This window comes from Somniosus microcephalus, chromosome 6 (assembly GCF_052327205.1).
Source record: "Somniosus microcephalus isolate GS21.2 chromosome 6, FLI_Smic_1.0, whole genome shotgun sequence".
NCBI lineage: Eukaryota > Metazoa > Chordata > Chondrichthyes > Squaliformes > Somniosidae > Somniosus > Somniosus microcephalus.
The window spans coordinates 121,080,215-121,105,677 of record NC_140992.1 but is presented as its reverse complement, the minus strand read 5'-3'; the positions used below and the strand labels follow the sequence as shown (position 1 = coordinate 121,105,677).

General features: G+C 48.5%; 1 protein-coding gene across 1 annotated transcript in view; it reads right to left on the bottom strand.

Moving 5' to 3' along the window:
- The window catches only part of LOC147116047 (sushi, nidogen and EGF-like domain-containing protein 1), a 234,606-nt gene that overhangs the window by 8,459 nt on the left and 200,684 nt on the right, over positions 1-25,463 (bottom strand). Inside the window, exons 3-6 of the mRNA XM_085991998.1 lie at positions 11,039-11,179; positions 10,082-10,244; positions 8,622-8,747; positions 1,553-1,666 (exon numbers count right to left, since the gene is read on the bottom strand). Of these exons, the coding sequence (XP_085848124.1) occupies positions 1,553-1,666; positions 8,622-8,747; positions 10,082-10,244; positions 11,039-11,179 (544 nt within the window). The remainder of the gene's footprint in view (positions 1-1,552; positions 1,667-8,621; positions 8,748-10,081; positions 10,245-11,038; positions 11,180-25,463) is intronic.

Below are 25,463 nucleotides of genomic sequence, written 5' to 3'. Positions count from 1 at the left end.
TGTTGTTGTGACCACCACTAACAACTTGCATTTATATAGTGCCTTCAACATGTCAAAATCTCCCAAGGCCCTTCTCAAAGGCATTATCAACAGATTGACACTGAGCAAAAGAAGGAGATATTAGGAGGGTTGACCAAAAGCTTGGTCAAAGAGAGGGTTTAAGGCAGGATTGAAAGGAGAGCGAGGTGGAGAGGCATCTCCAGAGTGTGGAGTCAAGGCAGCTGAAGGCACAACCACCAATGGTGGAGTGAAGGGGGGAAGAGATATACATGTAGCCTAAGTCAGTGCATCAGAGAGTTCGGGGTGGGGTGGGGGGCGTAGGGCTGGAGGAGGTTACACAGATAGGGAGCGGCTAAGCCTTGAAGGGATTTAAACACGAGGATGAGAATTTTAAGTTTGAGGTGCAGGGGGACTGCGAGCCAATGCAGGGCAGTGAACACAAGGGTGATGGGTGAGCGTGATTGGTGCAGGATATGATTCAGTCAGCACAGTGTTGGATAAGCTGCAGTTTACGGAAGATGAGGCCAGGGGACCATTGGAATAGTTGAGTCTGGAGGTGACAAAGGCATGGATGAGGGTTTCAGTGGCAGATGCGCGGAGATAGGGGTGGAAACAGGCAATGTTACAGAGGTGGAAGTAGGCGGTCTTTGTGATGGAGAAGATATAGGGTTGGAAGCCCAGGGTTGAATAGGATGCTGAGGTTGTGAACAGTCTGGTTCAGCCTGAGACAAAGGCTTGGGAGAGGGATGGAATCATTGGCAAGGGTACCGAGTTTGTGGAGGGAACAAAGACGATGGCTTTGGTCTTTCCAATGTATAGTTGGAGAAAACTGCGGCTCATTGAATTCTGGATGTTGGATAAGCAGTCTGACAAGACAGAGGCAGTGGAGGGGTCGAGAAAGATGAGTCTGGTTTGCTCCCTGCAGCTTTGCTGTGATGGATTGATTGGAGAATGGAGTGATGAACAATATACCATGTAGGGGATTGAGGGCATTGCCTCACCTCACATCCTATCACTAGGTGGCACAGTGACAACTGGGGCTCAACATGCTGCTGCCCAGGGGCCATCCTTCCCACCCCTTTCTTTCAGCTGGAACAATGGCAATTCCTGGATACAGCTCTGTAATTCCATGGCTTTTGGGTATTAACTGTGTCCACACCTGGCACCGGCTGAAAAGTAGGCTCTCTCAGTGCCAATGTACAGGGCCTGACTCTGGAATCTCGCACCTCTTTTTTAAAAAAAAAAAAAACAACTGACTCCTCTTTAGAGATTAAAACAGCAAAACTCTGTCCCTTTAAAGTGGGTGCCAATAAGAGAGAGACACTATTGCTGCAAGGGGTGTGCAATCTCTGTTAAACCCGGGGATGTGAGTCAACTGATATTCAATGGGATGATGGCCTCTTTAAGTGTGACTTCAGCATATGGATCTCACTGTAACTGTGCAGCAGAACCCCTGCACGTTTAAACAGGGTCGTGCTCAACCTTTGACGCAACACCAGGCACAGAGCAGCCGGGCTTCGACAAACTACAGGAATGTAAAACCAGTCTGAACCTGTTTCGCAGAGCACTCCTGTAAACCCAGCAGGGCACTGGCAGGTGAAGGCATTTTGCCCATCTATGCATGTTCCTCCGCTGCGACAAGGGTACGAGGCGCACTCATCAACATCTGGAAAACAAGGCGAGAGGTCAGAGAACCATTGACCGCTGTGCTGCCCATTCACCTGCATCCGACAGGTGCTTCTCAGTAAGTGGAAGTTGGCTCAGAGTATCAACACTGCTGCCAAGAGGATCGCTAGCCAAGGGTTTGGTGCGGGTCAGGCAGCTTCGCTGGCACCACAATCAGCACAGCTTACCACCATAAAAAGATGCTAAACTCATTCCCTCACCTGCCCCCGTCCCATTCCCTTACCTGGCCCTCGTCCCATTCCCTCACCTGGCCCCCGTCCCATTCCCTCACCTGCCCCCGTCCCATTCCCTCACCTGGCCCCCGTCCCATTCCCTCACCTGGCCCCCGTCCCATTCCCTCACCTGCCCCCGTCCCATTCCCTCACCTGGCCCCCGTCCCATTCCCTCACCTGGCCCCCGTCCCATTCCCTCACCTGGCCCCCGTCCCATTCCCTCACCTGGCCCCCGTCCCATTCCCTCACCTGGCCCCCGTCCCATTCCCTCACCTGGCCCCCGTCCCATTCCCTCACCTGGCCCCCGTCCCATTCCCTCACCTGGCCCCCGTCCCATTCCCTCACCTGGCCCCCATCCCATTCCCTCACCTGGCCCCCGTCCCATTCCCTCACCTGGCCCCCGTCCCATTCCCTCACCTGGCCCCCGTCCCATTCCCTCACCTGGCCCCCGTCCCATTCCCTCACCTGGCCCCCGTCCCATTCCCTCACCTGGCCCCCGTCCCATTCCCTCACCTGGCCCCCGTCCCATTCCCTCACCTGGCCCCCGTCCCATTCCCTCACCTGGCCCCCGTCCCATTCCCTCACCTGGCCCCCGTCCCATTCCCTCACCTGGCCCCCGTCCCATTCCCTCACCTGGCCCCCGTCCCATTCCCTCACCTGGCCCCCGTCCCATTCCCTCACCTGGCCCCCATCCCATTCCCTCACCTGGCCCCCGTCCCATTCCCTCACCTGGCCCCCGTCCCATTCCCTCACCTGGCCCCCGTCCCATTCCCTCACCTGGCCCCCGTCCCATTCCCTCACCTGGCCCCCGTCCCATTCCCTCACCTGGCCCCCGTCCCATTCCCTCACCTGGCCCCCGTCCCATTCCCTCACCTGGCCCCCGTCCCATTCCCTCACCTGGCCCCGTCCCATTCCCTCACCTGCCCCCATCTCATTCCCTCTGTCAGAATACATCATCGCTGTAAAGTAACTTGACTAAACTCAAAGTTGACCAAATTTAATGGACCGGCATACATTGAGAGACTGAGGGCCGTGTTACTGAGCAAATTCTGTAAAAGTCACAGATAAGGAAGTGGGCCTTGAGAGTTCTGTGAAACAAACCTCCTGTGGTGTATGTGCCTTTAAGAGACCCTGTGTACTGTAATGCCGGTAGTGGCCACTCGGGCTATATAAGCCTGTATAGTGTCTTGTATCTTTTAGTTCACCTCCAGACTTTGTTCAGTAAACACCTGTTAAACCAACTCCTGCATTCCGTGTCTCCATTAACACACGGATACAACAGTGGCGACGAATTGGAAACGGACTTACCTGCAATTCGGCAGCACCTCAAGGAGATCGATTCCTCAGACGAAGGTTGAAGAAGAAAAAAAAAGAAAAAACTGTGGTTTCACCAGCTAGCCGGGCTGGTGGCAGGTACTGCAATAATCCTTTCTGGGTGGCGGGCTGGGGCTCGATCGGCTGGCTCTGCAGCGGGGCCGAGCAGCGAAGTCGGAGGCAAACAGAGACAGAGGGTGGAGCACTCGGGAGACGGCCAGCGCTGCAAAGCAGGTCGGCGTTCGGACCAAGCAGCGGGAGGGAAAAGTCCCAGAGAGTCCGGCGGGAACGAGTCTCCAACTATTAAAAATATCTGTATAAATAAAAACCGCGGAGAACAGCGTTGTCAGCAGCGGCAGCGGCGGGAAAGCGCGGGAGGCACCATTTTTTCTCGGCAGGGAAGAAAGGAAAGCGCGGGAGGCACCATTTTTTTTCCAGGATGCCTAAGACTGGCAATATTACTGCTTTCGATAGTGATGTGGAGGATTGGACCACTTATGTGGAAAGAGTGGAGGTATATTGCACAGCGAATGAAATAGAGGATGATAAAAAGGCATCGGTACTTCTAAATCTAATGGGTGCAAGGACATACGGGCTGTTACGAAACTTAATCACTCCAGCCAAACCGATGGACAAGAATTTTAAGGAGATTGTTGATACCCTACAAGAGCACTTAAACCCAACACCGCTGCTGATAGCGGAACGATTCAAATTCTTCAGGAGGAATCAGCACAAGAATGAAAGTAACGCTGATTACCTCACCGAATTAAGGAAGCTGTCAAAGCACTGCCAATTCGGGGCAGGACTGGCAGATTCTCTTCGAGACAAATTCATCTGTGGTCTCGTAAGTGAAGGTACACAGAAAAGGCTACTTTCTGAGAAAGATTTAACACTGGACAAGGCTTTCAGTGTGGCTGTATCATACGAAGCAGCAGCAAGAGGAGCTGCAGAGATACAGCAAAAGCCACAGGACTTCGGCACCCATGAAATGACACAGGGTTTTGAGAGATGTTATCGCTGCGGCAGATCCACCCATGACCAGAGGGACTGCTGGTTCAAGGACAAAGCATGCAGGCAATGCAGAAAGATGGGACACATTGCACGTGTATGCTGACCTGGAAACAAAAAATCCACTGACAGAAAAAAAATCAATAAGGAAAAGTACAGAAAGGTACAAATGATGACGAACAGTAGCTCCGAAGACCAGAAGAGCGATAGCGACTCCGGAAACAAGAGACTAAGCCGTCTCAAATCACATAATGTAATTGCCAAAGAAGATTACCAGACCATTTGGGTTACCCTCACGATAGCGGGGTCCCCAGTTAAAATGGAGCTAGATACAGGATCAGCTCTGACCGTCATAAGTCGACGGGATTACGAGCGGCTATTTCCGCATATACCTTTGAAAGACACATCCATTATCTTGAAGACATATACGGGGCAGAAAGTATACCCCAGAGGGAAAATAAGGGTGCCTGTTGTATACAACGGCAAGGAAATACAGAAGTTGTATTTATACGTTCTGCAAGATGGTGGTCCACCGCTGTTGGGACGTGAATGGATCAGGAAGATACGTTTAGACTGGCACTCCATTCAGGCACTGACGGTGACCAGTAAGAAAAAAAATGATGACGACGTCATACCTGAACGATTAAAAGACATCTTGGCCAACGCCAAAGAAGTGTTTTAACAGGAACTAGGAACCTTGAAAGGCGTCACCGCCTCAATAAAAGTGGAAGATGCGGCAATTCCCAAGTTTTTTAAGGCAAGGCCGGTGCCATACGCAATTCGTCCAGCAGTCGAGGCAGAGCTGGAGAATTTGGAAAAGGCAGGCGTGTTATCCAAGATAGATTGGAGCGAGTGGGCAACACCCATCGTCCCAGTCATGAAGAAAACGTTGAATAATGATAAATCTGAAGAACAGAGAAAAATTCGCATCTGTGGGGACTTCAAGGTGACTGTAAACCCGGTCCTTCACACGGTACAGTATCCTCTTCCGAGGATAGAAGATATTTTCGCCTCACTATCCGGAGGGAAACGTTTCACCAAAATTGACTTGGCACAGGCATATCTACAGATGGAGGTTGAGGAGGCCTCTAAAAAGTATCTCACGATAAACACACACAAAGGCCTGTACTAGTACAATCGACTGGTTTTCGGAGTAGCATCAGCTCCAGCTATCTGGCAAAGAGCTATGGAGCAAGTCCTGCAAGGGATTCCGGGGACTCAATGCTACCTAGACGACATCCTTGTAACAGGAGAAAACGACAACGAGCACCTTGCCAATTTGGAGCAGGTGCTCACTAGGCTGAGAGAACGGGGCCTACGAGCAAATCGCCCCAAGTGTGAATTTTTCCAGAAACAAATATCATATTGTGGCCACATAATTAACGAAGAAGGGTTGCATAAGTCACCTGAAAAAATTGAAGCGGTCATAAAAGCCCCAGCACCTGAAAATGTCTCACAATTAAGGTCGTTCCTGGGATTGATAAATTACTATCATAAATTTTTACCGAACTTGTCAACTGTTCTGCACCCTCTTAACGAACTGCTACAAACGGGAGTAATTTGGAAATGGAGCGAAGACTGTAAACGTGCCTTCCATAAATGCAAAGGCTTAATCACGTCGAAGGAAGTTTTGGCTCATTACAACCCATCACTGCCAATCAGACTGGCGTGCGATGCATCCCCTTACGGCGTAGGAGCGGTATTATCGCATAGATTCCCTGATGGCTCGGAGCGGCCGATAGCTTTTGCGTCACACTCATTGAACTCAGCTGAGCGTAACTATGCCCAGAGCGACAGGGAAGCACTCAGCCTGGTATGGGGAGTGAAGAAATTCAACCATTACCTACACAGACAAAAATTTACCTTGTTGACTGATCATCAACCCCTCGTCTCCATATTCAACCCTAAAAAGGGCGTTCCCATTATGACAGCGCAAAGGCTACAGAGGTGGTCCCTTTTCCTAGGGGCACACCAATATGACATAGAATACAAAGGATCAAAACAGCATGGAAATGCTGACAGTTTATCGCGTCTGCTGTTGCCAACGGCAGAAGAGGCACCTACAGTGGACCCAGTGGAGATGTTCCACTCAACCATAGTGGAATGTCTACCAGTAACAAATTCTACCATTGAAAAGGAAACGAGAAATGACCCGACTCTCTCACGAGTCTACGATTTAACGGTGAAGGGATGGCCAGCACATGGCGAACCACTGTTGCCAACATTCTCGCAAAGAAGAGAACAGCTGTCAGTGTGCCGAGGAACCTTGATGTGTGGATCCAGAGTGGTGATTCCACCCAAACTCCAGGATAAAGTGCTAAAGGAGCTTCACGAGGGCCATCTGGGTGGAGTGAAAATGAAGAACCTAGCCAGAGCGTTTGTGTGGTGGCCAGGTATCGATGGAGACATCGAAGAAATGACCAAGGGCTGTCTAGGATGCCAGAAGGTCCAAAACGCCCCACCACAAGCCCCTCTACATCCATGGGAGTGGCCCTCATCTCCATGGCAAAGGGTACACATCGACTTTGCTGGTCCATTTATGGACTCAATGTTCTTAATCGCGGTTGATGCACACTCCAAGTGGTCGGAGGTAATAAAGATGTCCTCCACCACCACAGAAAAAACCATCACAGTATTAAGGACCATATTTGCCAGGAATGGGCTGCCTGAACAGATCTGTTCTGATAATGGACCGCAATTTGTGTCCGAAGAATTCAGGAAGTTCTTAAAAAACAATGGGGTTAAGCACTACACGTCCGCCCCATACCATCCCGCCACCAATGGATTGGCTGAAAGGTTTGTCCAGACCTTCAAGAAGGCCATAAAGGCCATGGGTAATGAAGACATAAATCTACAGCATAAGGTAGATAACTTCTTGTTTGCATACAGGAATGCAACACATGTGGTTACAAACCAAACTCCCGCCATGATGTTTTTCAATAGAAGACTAAGATGCCGGCTGGATTTGATCAAGCCAAACATCAGAAGGGACGTAGAGAACCGACAATTTCAAGGCATGAATGAAAGGCCAACTAGAACCTTCCAGATAGGTCAACAAGTTTTGGCCCGGGACTACCGTACCGAGAAATGGCAGCCTGGAACTATTTGCACACGACTAGGACCGCTGATGTATACCGTGGACATTGGAGAAAGCATAATAAGGCGCCATGCTGACCAGATCATAGAGTCATCCGAAAAGGGACAACCTGCACCACAACTCTATACGCCTAATGATGAAGCACAGACACCCATAGTATCTACCTCCGATCCAGTGATACTGGAACCAGATGAACCCGACACTGGCATTCAAGCCGAATCGACCTTGCCAAAAGAACCTACTACACCACCGAAAACTACTACACCACCGAGGCGTTATCCGGACCGAGTCAGGAAGCCTCCAGAGAGACTGGCTTATAATTGATTAACTGCAGCAAATGTGTAGATTATTGTTCTTGTAAACATGTTAATTAATGATTACTTAAAATGTTATGTACTGGTTGTCTAAAAGGGGAGGAATTGTGGTTTATGTGCCTTTAAGAGCCCCTGTGTACTGTAATGCCGGTAGTGGCCACTCGGGCTATATAAGCCTGTATAGTGTCTTGTATCTTTTAGTTCACCTCCAGACTTTGTTCAGTAAACACCTGTTAAACCAACTCCTGCATTCTGTGTCTCCATTAACAAATGGATACAACACCTTCGAGCCATTTTTAACAGGAACTTCTTCAGACAATGGCGTAACCGGCCTTGAGGCCCACTGACTAACAGATAAGGAGAGGAGAAAGAAAAACAACTACTGGCCATTGTTAACGTGGTCCGGGACACGTGCGCATTGAGCAGTCTGCTGAGTTTTGGGGTATAAAAATTGCAGTCGAAAGACACTCGGGGTTACTGCAGTGAGTCGTGCGACTTGATCGGTCGCACAGAGAAGAGAACCTACTCGTCACCGCCGAACTGATCACTCGCTGGTCTTAGTACGTATGTATGCTTGTAATCGCTGTTGATTTTAAGTAAAGAATTGTTATCCTGAAATCTTTGTCTCGAGTTGTCTATCCCAATATGGGTCTGAACTCTAAGTACTGTTAGACTGGAGTAAAAATTAACACGTCTTACATCTCACCTGCCCCCATCTCATTCCCTCTCCTGCCTCTATTTTGCTACATCACCTGTCCCATCATCCGACCCCACCCATCCCAGCCCCATCTTCTCCCATTCTCCCGCCCCCACCTCATTCTCTTGAAATTCCATTGATGTTCTCTCTCTCTTCCCCCCCCATTACCTACACTCCCTTTTCTCTGCCCCACATCACTCTTCTACGGCACACCTCTGCCCACACTCCCACATGCCCTGCCCCAAGTCCCTTCCTAAAGAGGGAATCCTATTCGCTCCAACAAAGTACATTACCTATCTGACACCTCCGGCCTGTGAATCCTGCCCGACACGAACACGTATAAGACGGGTTTCCGGTGATGCAATCATCAATGCACCTTCCATCGTTCAGACACGGCCGCAGATTCAAGCACACAGAGGCTGTGGAAAGCAAAGGTTTGAGATGAAATGACAGTGGCCATTTTTAACAACTCGGATCATTCCTCTGATAAGCTCATAATTATAATTCTGGTTCTCTCCCAACTCTTATTCAAATTCGTTTGAAGTGAAGTTTCCAAAAGTGGGCCCGTGCTCCCTATCATCGATAACTTAGGAACTTAGGCGTGCTGTGAATGGGGCAAGTGCTACAGGACGAACGGTTACTCTTTAACCAAAATATTTGATGCTGGTGGTTGCACAGGTTACCCAGCATGCAATTCTGTCATTTTGTTACACTGTTTATGTTCAGGCTAAAACTACAAGTGAATTTATTGTAAGAATTGGTATCACACAGAAGTAAAAGAAAACAGTAAGAACCTAACAGTGCAGATAATTAGAAAACAATGAAGATTTGCATCAGGCCACAAGATCCTAAAGTTATCCTCCTGCAACATCCAATAAGTTGCACAACTTCCTGACACAATGCTTGTACGTGGAATCAGTGTTCCTGTCTTCATCAAAGAGACCAATAGAACTTTAACTGCACACAAAATCCCATGTGGGTGGCGGGGGGCGGGGGGGGGGGAGGTGGGTGAGAAAAAAAATCAGTCAGGGTTCACTATCCAGTGACGCCTCTTGCGTGTGAGACTCAGGTGAAAACACTGTGAGGCTCAGCTCAAATATCCTCCAAAGTCTTTAAGTCTGATGACACCCAAGATCTGGACCCACACATGAAGAATGGCCACTCAAGTGAGGACAGTCAGCACCCATGGAGCTGTCCCTAGCATGAGACAGTACTTTCATGAGGCTGGAAGAGAGAAAACTGGGGTGTATGGAGGGAAAAACAGTAAAAAAACAGACTTGCATTTCTTTAGTTCCTTTCACGACCTCAGGACGCCCCAAAGCACTTTACAACCAATGAAATACTTTTGAAGTGTAGTCACTGTTGTAATGTAGGAAACTTGGCAGCCAATTTGCTCACAAGAAGCTCCCACAAACAGCAATGAGATAAATATTAGCCAGGACACCGGGGAGAACTTCCCTGCTCTTCTTTGAAATAGAGCTATGGCGTCTTATACGTCCAGCTGAGAGGGTAAATGGGGCCATGGTTTAATGTCTCATCCGCAAGATGGCACCTCCGACAGTGCAGCACTCCCTCTGTACCACACTGCAGAGTCAGCCTAGATTCTGTGATCAATTAACAGGGGTGGGACCTGAATCCACAACCTTCAGACTCAGAGTTGACAGTGCTACCAACTGAGCCATGGTTGGGGATTATTGTCCCATTGCTGCCTTCACAGGTCTGGTGATGCTGGATCTGATTGTCGTGGCCCTACCTGTATCGTTGCAGCCGCCAACCTCAACTTGCGCATCATGGATTCGGAATACCCAGCGCCCGGGAAGCCCGACATTGGTGGTCATCTCAACATCCACGATGTCGTCTGTGCGTGATCCAGGAATATTGAAGTAACGTTTACCATCTCCAGCGTTGAAACCTGCCTAAGGGCATGAAACACACACAGGGGTATTCAGTGGAAGGAACCACTTGGGACACACACAGGGGTATTCAGAGGAAGGAACCACATGGGACACACATGTGGATATTCAGAGGAAAGAACCACATGGGACACACATGTGGATATTCATTAGGAGGAGCCACATGGGACACACACAGGGGTATTCAGTGGAAGGAGCCACATGGGACACACACAGGGGTATTCAGTGGAAGAAACCACTTGGGACACACATGTGGGTATTCAGTGGAATGAAACACGTGAGACACACACAGGGGTATTCAGTGGAATGAACCATGTGGGACATAGAGATATTCAAAGGAGGGTCAGCAGGCTATTTGACTGTTCAAGGCACCATAGTTGAGCTCAATCCTGTTCCCATCCAGCCTTCACAGGCATGCTGGAGTTAACAGTTAGTGGACAGAGCTGCCTTTCCTTCCCTAGGTTGAGGTATACTGAGGCCATTTGTAGCCTTGCACCAGCTCCCTGGATGAGATCAGCTAACTCAACACAAACATGGGATTAAACCTGGGATCATCTTCTTCTCCATGGCTCAGTGACACACCACATGGTGCATTTACTCAGTCTTCCACTCGGGAAGCTACAAGCATGGTCTTCTCCTTGGTTTGATTATGATGGCTGTCCATTACTCTACTCAGGCCTTTAACTGCAAGAGGTTTGGGCAAATCATCACTTGAGGACAACGGCCCTCTTCCCACACTCACCGCAAACCTTTGACAATTAGCTAATGGCACGCGTGCGCGATCAGACTGGCTCTACCTGTGCCGCGATGCCACCCAGGCCAGCAAAGTCCCCTCCGCTGCTGGCGTGCATCCCTGTGGTCCAGGTGATATTTTCGTAGTTGAAGATGGTGAAGGAGGACTCTCCATCCGTGACCAGGACAATCTGGAAGGTGTTGACCTGGAAAGTAGCAGAGATGTCAAAACAGCCAACTGTGGCAATGGTGCCCCTTCTCCGCCCCTCCCGAGGTCAGTGCCAATGCTCATTGTGGGAGAGGCAAAGTCTATACATCAGCAGGATGTACCCTGCATTCACACAAAGGCAGTACGGGATGCATACGATGCACTCCCCAGTCTTCAACCTGTAGCGATATAGCCCAGTGCCGCAATCGTATCACACGTAGGAACATAGGAACAGGAGAAGGCCATTCAGCTTTTGAGCCTGGTCCGCCATTCAATCACATAATGGCCGATCTATATCTTAACGCCATTTACCCACCTTTGCTCCATATCCCTCGATACCCTTACCATCAAAAATCTATCGATCTCAGGCTTGAAAGCTTCAATTGTCCCTCAGCATCAACAGCCTTTTGGGGAGAGAGTTCCGGATTTCTACTACCCGTTGTGTGAAAAAGCTGCTTCCTGATTACGTCCCCTTGTTCTGGATTTCCCCCACCAGAGGAAATAATTTATCTGTATCGACCCTATCAAATCCTTTTAACAATTTAAACACCTCAATTTGGTCACACCTCAACCTTCAATACTCAAGGGAATACAAGCCAAGTTTATGCAATCTGTCCTCATAATTGAACCCTCTAAGCCCCTGTACATTTTGCTAGGCCCCGATATCATATCACACAGCCTGTGATTCAACCCATGTCCCGCATAGCCCAATCTCTCCACCCCATGAAACTGATCATTCAATGATTAATCGCACTGACATCAATAGTGATCAATGCCGGATCAGAAATTCCCATACCAGGGTCGAGGGCTATTGAGGTGCCCTAACTGTTACCACACTCCGAGGTCAGCCGTGCTGCACAGGCTGGCCGGTCAGATAAGCAGCATAGCGACTGGTTACATCAAGAGGACGAAGTGGGACAAAATATTCAAATGGAAGATTTATGGTAATTTGAGCATTCAAAATTTGCAGGGAGGTGGAGGGTGGGAAGTGGGTGAGAGGTTAACAGCTGCCTATCAGCGTCACACCAAGCTCCAGAGAATGGTGGATTTTTTCCATTTGTCCGAAGTACTCATGAAGCCACACCACACGCCAATATCCCACAGAGTCCCGCAGCACACGCCAATATCCCACAGAATCCCACACCACACGCCAATATCCCACAGAGTCCCACACCACACGCCAATATCCCACAAAGTCCCACACCACACGCCGATATCGAACAGAGTCCCACACCAGAAGCTGATGTCCCACAGCACATGCCGATATCACAGAGTCCCATACCACACGCCGATATCCCACAGGGTCCCACACCACACGCCGATATCCCAGAGACCCACAACACACGGCAATATCCCACAGAGTCCCACGCCACATACTGATATCACAAAGGGTCCCACACCTCATGCCGATATCACACAGGGTCCCACACCTCATGCCGATATCACACAGGGTCCCACACCACACGCCGATATCACACAGGGTCCCACACCTCATGCCGATATCACACAGGGTCCCACACCACATGCTGATTTCACACAGGGTCCCACACCTCATGCCGATATCACACAGGGTCCCACACCACACGCCGATATCACACAGAGTCCCACACCACACACTGATATCACACTGAATCCCACACTACATGCCGATATCCCCTAGAGTCCCACACGCTGATATCCCACAGAATCCCACACCACAAGCCAATATCCCAGAGTCCTACACCACATGCCAATATCACACAGGGTCCCGCACCACACGCTGATTTCACACAGGGTCCCACACCTCATGCCGATATCACACAGGGTCCCACACCACACGCCGATATCACACAGGGTCCCACACCTCATGCCGATATCACACAGGGTCCCACACCACACGCCGATATCACACAGGGTCCCACACCTCATGCCGATATCACACAGGGTCCCACACCACACGCCGATATCAGACAGGGTCCCACACCACATGCCGATATCACACAGGGTCCCACACCACATGCCGATATCACACAGGGTCCCACACCACACGCCGATATCACAGAGTCCCACACCACACGCCGATATCCCACAGAGTCCCGCAACACACACTGATACCACACAGGGTCCCACACCACACGCTGATGTCACACTATGTCCCACACCATATGCTGATATCACACATGGTCCCATACCACACGCTGATGTCCCACAGGGTCCCACACCACATGCCGAAATCACACAGGGTCCCACACCACACGCCGATATCACACTGAATCCCACACCACATGCTGATATCCCACAGAGTCCTGCACCACACGCTGATATCCCACAGAGTCCTGCACCACACGCTGATATCACACAGGGTCCCGCACCACACGCGGATATCACACTGAATTCCACACCACACGCCGATATCACACTGAATCCCACACCACATGCTGATATCCCACAGAGTCCTGCACCACACGCTGATATCACACAAGGTCCCACACCACACGCCGATATTGTTGAATCCGTGATTCTTAAGTATGATGTTTTCCAATAACGACACGGAGGCTGTAACTTAACAATCAACAGGTGTTTACTGGAGGAGGGTAGTCTAAAGACTGACAGTACAGAGGCATGCTCAAGGCTTATATACAGGTGTGGTCACTGCCGGTACTACAGTATACAGGAGCTGTAAAAGTAGTTCTCTCTTAAAGGTACATACTCTACAGATATCACACTGAATCCCACACCACATGCCGATATCCCACAGAGTCCCGCACCACACAGGGTCCCACACCACACGCTGATGTCACACTATGTCCCACACCACACACTGATATCACACATGGTCCCACACCACACGCTGATGTCCCACAGAGTCCCACAGCACACGCCGATATCACACAGGGTCTCACACCACACGCCGATATTCCACAGCATCCCACACCACACGCTGATATCCCAGAGTCCCACACCACACGCTGATATCACAGAGAATCCCGCAACACACGCCAATATCGAACAGAGCCCCGCACCACACCCAGATATCCCACAGGGTACCAAACCACATGCCAATATCACACAGGGTCCCACACCACACGCTGATACCCCACCGAGTCCCACACCACACGCCGATATCACACAGGGTCCCACACCACACGCTGATATCACAGAGAGTCCCACACCACACGCTGATAGCACACACGGGCCCGCACCACACGCTGATATCAAATAGAGTCCCACACCACACGCTAATATCGCAGAGAGTCCCGCACCATACGCTGATATCACATGGAGTCCCACACCACACGCCAATATCCCACAGAGTCCCGCACCACACGCTGGCATCCCACAGAGTCCCACACCACATGCCGATATCACACTGAGCCCCACACCACACGCCAATATCCCACAGGGTCCCACACCACATGCTGATATCACACAGGGTCCCATACCACACGCTGATATCCCACACAGTCCCGCAACACACGTCAGTATCCCACCGAGTCCCACACCACACGCCGATATCACACAGGGTCCCACACCACACGCTGATATCACACAGGGTCCCACACCACATCCCGATATCCAACAGGGTCCCACACCACACGCCAATATCCCACAGAGTCACGCACCACACGCTGGCATCCCACAGAGTCCCACACCACATGCCGATATCACACTGAGCCCCACACCACACGCCAATATCCCACAGGGTCCCACACCACATGCTGATATCACACAGGGTCCCACACCACACGCCTATATCACTCTGAATCCCACACCACACGCCGATATCCCACAGAGTCCCGCAACACACACTGATACCACACCACATGCTGATATCACACAAAGTCCCGTACCACATGCCAATATCCCACAGAGTCCCACACCACATGCTGATATCACACAAGTCCCACACCACACGCCGCTATCACAGAGAATCCCGCAACACACGACAATATTGAACAGAGTCCCGCACCACACCCCGATATCCCACAGGGTCCCACACCACACGCTGATATCCCACAGGGTCCCACACCACACCCCGATATCCCACAGGGTCCCACACCACACGCTGATATCCCACAGGGTCCCACACCACATGCTGATGTCACATGGAGTCCCACACCACAAGCTGATATCACACAGGTTCCCACACCACACGCTGATATCCCACACAGTCCCGCAACACACGTCAGTATCCCACCGAGTCCCACACCACACGCCGATATCACACAGGGTCCCACACCACACGCTGATATCAGACAGGGTCCCGCACCACACCCAGATATCCCACAGGGTCCCACACTACACGCCAATATCCCACAGGGTCCCGCACCACATGCTGATATCACAGAGGGTCTCACACCACATGTCGATATCACACTGAACCCCACACCACACGCCGATCTCCCACAGAGTCCCGCAACACACGCCGATATCCCACAGAGTCCCGCAACACACGCCGATATCACACAGAGTCCCACTCCACACACCGACATCAGAGTCCTGCACCACACGCCAATATCCTAGAGTCCCACCTCACACACTGATATCACACAGCATCCCACACCACATGCTGCTATCACACAGGGTCCCGTACCACACGCTGATATCACACAGGGTCCCGTACCACACGCCGATATCCCACAGGGTCCCACACCACATGCCGATACCACAGAGTCCCACACCACACGCCGATATCACACAGGGTCCCAAACCACACACCGATATCGAATAGAGTCTCACACCACACACTGATATCACAGAGAGCCCCGCACCACACGTTGATATCCCACAGAGTCCCACACCACATGCCGATATCACACTGAGTCCCACACCAAACGCCGATATCCCACAGCATCCCACACCACACGCTGATATCACAGAGTCCCGCACCACATGCCGATATCACACAGGGTCCCACAACACAAGCTGATAGCCCACAGGGTCCCACACCACGTGCCGATATCATACAGGGTCCCGTACCACACCCCGATATCCCACAGGGTCCCATACCACACGCCGATATCAGAGTCCCACACCACATGTTTATATGACAGAGTCCCACAACACACGGCAATATCCCATAGAGTCCACACCACACGCTGATATCACGCAGGGCCCCGCACCACAAGCCGATATCCCACAGGGTCCCACACCACACACTGATATCCCACAGGGTCCCACTCCACACGCTGATATCACACAGAATTCCACTCCACACGCTGATATCACACAGAATCCCGCACCACACAGCAATATCCCACAGTGTCCCACTCCACACAATGATATCACACAGGGTCCCACACCACATGCCGATTTCACACAGGGTCCCACACCACACGCTGATGTCACACAGGATCCCACACCACACGCTGATATCCCACAGAGTCCCACTCCACACGCTGGTATCCCAAAGGGTCCCGCTCCACAACCCGATATCCCACAGGGTCCCACACCCTGATATCCCACAGGGTCACACACCACATGCCGATATCACAGGGTCCCGCAACACACGCTGATATCCCACAGGGTCCCACACCACACCCAGATATCCCACAGGGTCCTACACCACATGCCGATATCGCACAGGGTCCCGCACAACACGCTGAAATCCCAGAGTCCCACACCACACGCCAATATCACACAGAGACCCATACCACACGCTTATATCCTACACAGTCCCACACCACACACCGATATCACACAGAGTCCCGCACCACATGCTGAAATCCCACAGAGTCCCACACCATACACTGATATCACACAGGTTCCCACACCACAAGCCGATATCCCACAGGATCCTACACCACATGCCGATAGCACACTGGGTCCCACACCACATGCTGAAATCCCACAGAGTCCTGCACCACACGCTGATATCACACAGGGTCCCACACCACATGCTGATATCACACAGGGCCCCACACCACACATTGATATCACATAGGGTCCCACACCACATGCCAATATCACACAGGGCCCCACACCACACATTGATATCACACAGGGTCCCACACCACATGCCAATATCACACAGGGCCCCACACCACACACTGATATCACACAGGGTCCCATGTAGGGGGTTTCTCTTGCTCGTTCTGGTCTCCTACCAGGCTTTGTGCAATAATTACCCTTGAGTGGTTCGACCCACTCTTCCCTACGTTTCTAGACCTTGGACTTAGGTGCAGGGAACTGTAGTGCAGAGAAAGACTCAATAGACCAGGCTGAATAGCACGAAATGGATGCTTTTATTATTAAACAGTTTGCAGCATTACAAAATACATATCATAAGCACAAATCAAAGCGACTACAAGCATGCACATATCTATAAACTTGATTCCATGGAAATGAGAAACACACGGCACATCGAAAAAGGGGGAACACATTACGATTACCCTTACCCTCTCCCTCCCCTTATACCTAAACTAAGTTTCGACTTGAGGAACTCGGGATCATGCTCACCACTTTCAAACTCGCGAAAAGGAGGGGTTCGCAGCCTTTCTGGCACAGCTTTCCGTCGTCACGTGGATTTGGAAACTTCTGGCGCAGCTTGTTTTTCTCTCTCTCTCAGGCGATGAGGCAGTGGACACAGCCTCGGTGAGCGCTCGTCATGGCTGAAATCCACTAAGACTGTTGTGGATTTGGGTTCATGGAACAGAAAAACACCTCGAGAATGGGATGTTGAGGCACGGAAGAGCTAGGCCTGGAATGTCCTTTCTCTCCGGCCTGGATCGTTGGTTTTCCTGAGGGTGTCTTCTTCTTCGGCCTGGGTCGTCGATGATCTCCCGACAATGGTACCCGGGCCACCCTCGTCGTCTTCTCGTCGCGGCCGAGCCTTGTCTGGCTGAACACCGACCACGTTGTCCTTTCCGAAATGTCCGTCCGAAACGTCCTGATCGAATTCCGAAGCTACCGAGGTAGAAGAGGCGCTGATGGACTTTTCAAAATCCATAGTTATACCCTTTTGGGCCAGCCTTATCTCCCGCCAGATCATAGTCCAGTCTTTGTAATAATTTTGGCGGGCAGAAATCTCTGCAGGGGTGCTTTGTCTTGTAACGGGAGCCGGTGATAGCTTTAACTGGCCTTCCTGGCCGATAATGTCTTTTACTTTGTCACCGTAACTCGGTTCGCATATTGATCGGTCTGAAGATTTTCCTTGATGGCTGTTCAACGGTTTTTCCTTTGTACATTAAATGGGTTTAAGTGTTCATGCATTGTCTGCCCATATCTTGATGGGCCCCATCCTGTTTGCCTGAAACTGTCTTGTACTTAGAATCCAATTGAATATGTATGCCCATTTCCCTGAGTTTCGGTTTCCCGATACTGGCTTTCGCGGGCTTACTGCTCTCAATCCACAAGCCTGTCTGGCTTGCAGTAACAGAAATCAAATGGTCCAAGAAACTGATCACGAGGTCCGGCGGCCATTTTGTGTGCCCCTTTTATCAAAGGTTTTGTCTGTACAAGCTTCCTTTTGGTCAATAAAGCTGTGTTATTAATCCTGTTGTCTCGTGTGATTATATAATGAAAAATTTTGAATCTTACACCCACACCACACGCCAATTTCACACTGGGTCCCACACCACAAGCCGATATCCCACAGAATCCCGCACCACACGCTGAAATCCCACACGTGCTCACACCACACGCCGATATCACACAGCATCCCGCACCACACGCCGATATCCCACAGAGTCCCAGACTACACGCGGATATGCGACATGGTCCCAGACTGAACACTGAAATCTCACAGGGCCCCACACCACACACCAATTTCACACAGGGTCGCACACCACACGCCAATATCACACAGAGTCCCACACCACATGCTGATATCAGAGAATACCGCACCACACGCCAATATCGAACAGAGTCGCTCACCACTGTGGAAGTACAGTTTCTTACTTAGACACAAAATGGCTTCCTGGGCATAGAATAAAAACTGAAATGGCCGGCAGCATGATTCACTAATTAGTTTCAAAAGGATGAGACAATTTAGGAATGCAACATATGTACTCCTTATCTGTAATAAGCTTAGCAAGGAGCCTCATTTACCAAACAAATAGCCAAGGACATGTTAAGGTAAACATCGGCCCACAGGCTCAGTTGGTACAGTGGGAGAACAAAGGGATCCCATAATAAAGGATTAGTTAATCTTATCCCAAGGTATTTCTGTTCGTTATTCTAACGAAACCTGGAATACATTGTTTCAGTAATTTGCAAGGTCTGTGCCTTTGTAATCAGGTATGATTCAATACTATGTCATGTGGCATAGAAAGCCTGTTTGTCTCTGTACTGTATAAATGTGTTACAAATTCTGTTTTACTTCAAAGAGGTCTGATGTAGCCTTTGACTACACAACCCTTCCCTTGCAAGCAAATAAAGCCTGTCTTTGATGATACTTTGTGTTTAAGAGTCTTACTCGGGAGTCGAGACTTCGACAGTATTACTTGGAGGTCCCACCGAGATCGCTTGCTGCCTTTCGGTAAGTCACGGACAAGGGCATCGTGAATCTCTAATGACAGATCCTGAATGGCCACAGTGATGTTTTATCACATAAAAGGATTTCTCATTAGAAATTGAATTGGTGTGGTCTGTTTCTTCCGACGGGAGTACTGCGATCAAGTTAAGACTCGTGTTTCAGACTTGAGTTGAATCCTGTAACTTTTGCTTCTTTTATTGTTGACCACTGAAAGGAGGAGAATACTGACAACTCAAGTCTTTAGAAAAAAAAAGTATCGGGCAAAGAAGGCAAGAGGAAAGCCGACAGGGCTGAGTCCCAGACAGATAAGGTACCAAGTTAAAACTGCAGTATCAAGGGTGGGTCCCTTGAGCCGGGGCGGAGTCCCACAGCAGAAAGTATCGTTTGAGAATTGTCACTGTAATTTTTTTAAGATCTGTATTATCAGGTCCAGGATTATTCTCCGTTGAGATACCTTCTACGAGGGTTCAAGCCCCTCGCATTAAAGCATAAGGATTTTATATGAACATAGAGGTTAAGAGTTATCGTGACCATTGTTTTCCGTTTTGTTTGTTGATTGTTGACAACATTAAGACAGAAGACTTTCACATAAAGTATAAGTTAAAAGTTAAGGACTCAGCTTGTAGTGGCATACAACGCAAACTGAGAATTGACTATTTATTTAGTTTAGAGTATAAGATAAATGTCTGAATATTTGGTCTGTTTGCCTGTTTGGGCAGCTGCATTACTTGTCATTTCTTTGACTGTTGTTATTACTTGTTATTTTTCATCACTTATGGTCCTTTGGACAGTCAGTAATAGTCGTAAGGGGGTAAGGGGTGAAACTTGCAATCTAGAAGAAGAGAGCCTAGTTTAAAAAAAAACATACAAACTAAGATGGGAGCTGCACAGAGCAAGATCCCAGAAAAAAAAAAGGAACTCCTGCTTCTTATGTCTTTACCTACTATGGTCAGATATCCATAAATGATTTACCTAAGTGGGCTAGATGGACCAAGAAAGAAAGACACCCTTTCCCCGTGGATGGTACATTTAATCTAGATAGAATCACGTGTCTAGAAAACTGCCTAGCAGGCAGAGACCCAAGGAGAAGGAGTGCAAAGTCAGTAAATTGGTCTGCCTTCTCAGATTGGAAAAGGGAAGCAGAAAAACGTAAGGAACGCAGCATATTAGCTAGTAAAATTGAGAACAAAAACAAGAAAAGAGATCTAATGAATAAATTGATTAAACAAGAAACGGTTACGCTAATGCCTTTAAGACAAAACCCGAAGCCTACCGCTCCTCCCTGTGAATATCCTCCCATGCCCACGACTCATTCCAGTGATGACGAGGATCAGGGATGGTTCAGAAGACCAGCCCCGCCTCCTGAATACAAAGTGCAACAACAAGGCGCAGCGGGTGGTGAATCACCCGACCCCAGTGCTATAAGTCAGGAGAATATAATGAACACTAGATAAGATAATTGAGACAACTCAGAAAAAGGATGAAGACGTTGAGGATTATATAGAAAGAATAGAAGCAGTTATGGGACAGCATTCGGGTATGACAAAAGAAAATTACCAAATCCCTTTAATTAACGCCCTTGTAAACGGCCCCGAACAATACCCACACTCTCCAATTACCACTAGTATCGCTAAATTCTAGAGATGAGCCATATCTATCCATAAATATGCAAGGCAAGAAAGTCCCTTTTCTCGTCGACACAGGAGCCACAACCTCACTATTGACAAAACAATACGCTACAGGAATTCCATGCACTGACAAGGATGTTACCTGCATAGGACTTTCTGGTGTCTCACAGACTCTGACATGGTCACAACCGTTACAAATACGAGCAGATAATTTTTCTGGCCAACATGCTTTTTTTGTTATCAGACGACGCCCCCATGAACCTTTTAGGGAGAGACTTGTTGTGCAAAATGCAGGCAACAATAATTTGTTCAGAAAAGGGACTGCAGATGCACGTTCCGACCGATAGATGTATTATGTGCCTTTTACAAGAATGCTCCCCTCCCATTGTCTACCAGTGGGCAAATGAAAACCAAGAAATAAGCCATAAACTAATGATAATTGTAGGAGCACTACACCGTGCCTCAAGAACAGTCTCAGAGTACCAGAAGGGTTTGAAATTAGACAGCTGGCACATGAATCTGCATTGCACTGCCTTTTATGAAGGCACGGGAAAAGACACGACTATAAAAGACAGTTACAAACCCTTTTTTTGGGCCATAACTTCCTGTTTTAGCTACTCAATTAGATCCTGTTGCACGTGGGTTGCCTGGATGCCTGCCAATTCTAGCTGCTGCCTATTACGCTGTACAACAGGCTCAAGGCATCACGCTTAATCACCGAACCGTTTTGTTTGTACCACATTCAGTGGAAGTTCTGTTATCAAAATACGCCACTCAGCATCTAACATCAGCCCGTAGCAGCAAATATGAGGTGGCACTGTTATCCAACTCCAATCTCATAATTATGGACAGATCTGGAAATTAAGGGGATTTCTAACTTCCTCAGGATCAACTATTAAGAATGCTGAGCAAATCAATAATCTTTTAAAGGCTCTAGTGTGTCCCACTAAGATTTCAGTTATTAAATGTCAGGCTCATACAGGCAGTCAGGATCAGATATCCTTGGGTAACGAGCGATCAGATAGAGCTGCTAAATCAGCCGCTCTGTCGGACACAGGGCCACTGGTCTCAGCCTTTGTTTTGCGTCAACAAAAATCAGATAATGACCCACCTTCTATTAATGATGTTTTAGCCTTTCAGTCACAGGCTAACTCGGACGAAGTGTTAAGTTGGGCAAGGGATTTTTGCTTTAAAATGCCTGAAGGGGTATGGGTTCACCATGACGGCCGCATGGTGGCTCCAAAGTCTTTACTTCCATGGATTGCCCGATGCGTTCATGTGTTCACGCATGCGGGCAAAGGGGGGATGGCAGACTATATTAATCAAACATGGTATGCACCAGGTATTTTGGCAATTGCAAAACAAATTAGTGAAAGGTGCACCATTTGCCAGGAAATGAATCCAGGCAAGACAGAGAAAGTACAGACTGCCTCCCACCCAAATCCATCAGGCCCTTTCGTACATTTACAAATGGATTTTATTGAATTACCGCCATGTTTAGGATTTAAGTATGTGTTAGTAATTATAGATATGTTTTCAAGATGGGTCGAAGCTTTCCCATGTAAAAAGAATGATGCTGTAACAGTAGCAAAGTGCTTGTTAAAAGAAATCATACCAAGGTTTGGAATACCTATGCAGCTTTCAAGCGACAGAGGATCGCACTTCACTGGAGCGATTATAAAGGAACTATGTAAAGCTTTGCAGATTAACCAGCATTTTCACTGCAGTTATCATCCACAATCCGCAGGACTGGTGGAAAGACATAACGGAGTACTGAAGAATAAAATTTCTAAACTTTGCAGTGAAACTGGACTTAAATGGGTCGAACTATTACCCTTAGCATTGATGATAATGCAAGCAGCAACTAACAGGACAAATGGACTGTCTCCACATGAGATTGTTATGGGACGACCCCTAAGGCTGCCATTTTCAGCACCATTTACGGTGAAACAAATGGGCATTCATAAAATGGACGAGGCTATGCTAAACTATTGCATCGCATTAACTAAATGTATCTCCAGCTTTCACCAACAGGTAAAGGAAGCTCAAACGAGTCCAGCAGAGGGAAAGTGCCATGACTTGGAACCTTGAGATGACGTCTACGTGAAAGTTTTTAAAAGGAAGAACGGTCTGCAACCACGCTTCGAAGGACCATATCAAGTGCTCCTAACAACAAACACAGCCGTAAAAGTCAAGGAAAGATCTTCCTGGATTCACGCATCCCACTGCAAGAAGGCACCGAATAGAGACAATTGAATTTTGAAAGACTCTAACAATGAAGACGTTACTTATATTTTGTATAATAATCGGACTACTGAGTCTAATATGCCAAGGAGATGGGGAAAGATCCCGAAAGAAACGAGAATTACACGTGCATACTTTTTTGTACGTCTTACGAATATGCTAGACGCAGTAAGTCAGTATGAAAACCCAAAGAACCAAGGCTGGGCTGACTGGATATTGGGAGGATGGCTGGGATCAGTAGGACAAATATTATTGCATGGACTGGTAGTAGTAATAGCCCTGATTGTATGCATTGCTCTGTTTGTCACAACAATTAAGTGTTGTTGCAATAGGTTAGGCAAGGCAGTCTTACCTGAAGTGAGTATGATGATACAGAGAAAAGTAAAGTCAGTAGAGGAAAAGAATGGTCCCCTAGATGAGGAACTGAGACGATTGAATAAAATACAATTATAAGGATTAGAAGACTTAGACAAAATATATACATATATATACTTCGCATGCTCTCCACTTTCTGTAAAACATATTTTTCCACTCAAATGGGAACTGCAGGCTAGGAAAAAGAGAGAGGACTCCTTTCAACAAGCCAGTGACGTCGACCTTGTATATCACTTGGTCCGCACTTTGGGGCCTCACAAAGAAGCACTTGTGCTTAGGAGAACCCCACAGGTTAGGTATAAACTGTGTGGGCCATGATTTAGTCCTCCTCTATAAGCTACTGTTCCCTATTTTCTTAGAAGGTGCATAGTGGCACCCGAACTGCAGGCTAATATAAGCTGCAGGGAAATTAGAACACTGCAGGCTAACATAAGCTGCAGAACTATACAAAGACATAAACCTGAAATCAAATCAAACATAATTAAACCCCTACAAGAACACACGCCCAAACACTAAGAATAAACAGAGAAGAAAGACGATCTTAGATAAGGTCAAACCATCAATACAGGTATATCCCGAGGATGGTTCAAAACGGCAAAGAAATCGGTATCCTTGGCTAAAATCTAAAATTGGTATGAGGACCGCTAGGAAGAGGTTAATTTCAGTTATGTTGTGCTAGTAAGGACAAAAGGGAAGAATGTGGAAGTACAGTTTCTTACTTAGACACAAAATGGCTTCCTGGGCATAGAATAAAAACTGAAATGGCCGGCAGCATGATTCACTAATTAGTTTCAAAAGGATGAGACAATTTAGGAATGCAACATATGTACTCCTTATCTGTAATAAGCTTAGCAAGGAGCCTCATTTACCAAACAAATAGCCAAGGACATGTTAAGGTAAACATCGGCCCACAGGCTCAGTTGGTACAGTGGGAGAACAAAGGGATCCCATAATAAAGGATTAGTTAATCTTATCCCAAGGTATTTCTGTTCGTTATTCTAACGAAACCTGGAATACATTGTTTCACTAATTTGCAAGGTCTGTGCCTTTGTAATCAGGTATGATTCAATACTATGTCATGTGGCATAGAAAGCCTGTTTGTCTCTGTACTGTATAAATGTGTTACAAATTCTGTTTTACTTCAAAGAGGTCTGATGTAGCCTTTGACTACACAACCCTTCCCTTGCAAGCAAATAAAGCCTGTCTTTGACGATACTTTGTGTTTAAGAGTCTTACTCGGGAGTCAAGACTTCGACACCACACCCCGATATCCCACAGAGTCCCACACCACACGCTGATATCACACAGGGTCCCACACCACACCCAGATATCCCACAGGGTCCCACACCACACGCTGGAATCCCACAGAGTCCCACACCACACGCCGATATCACACAGGGTCTCACACCACACGCCAATATCACAAAGGGTCCCACACCACACGCCGATATCACAAAGGGTCCCACACCACATGCCAATATCACACAGGGTCCCGCACCACACACTGATATCACACAGGGTCCCACACCACACGCTGATATCACACAGGGTCCCGCTCCACACAGTGATATCACACAGAG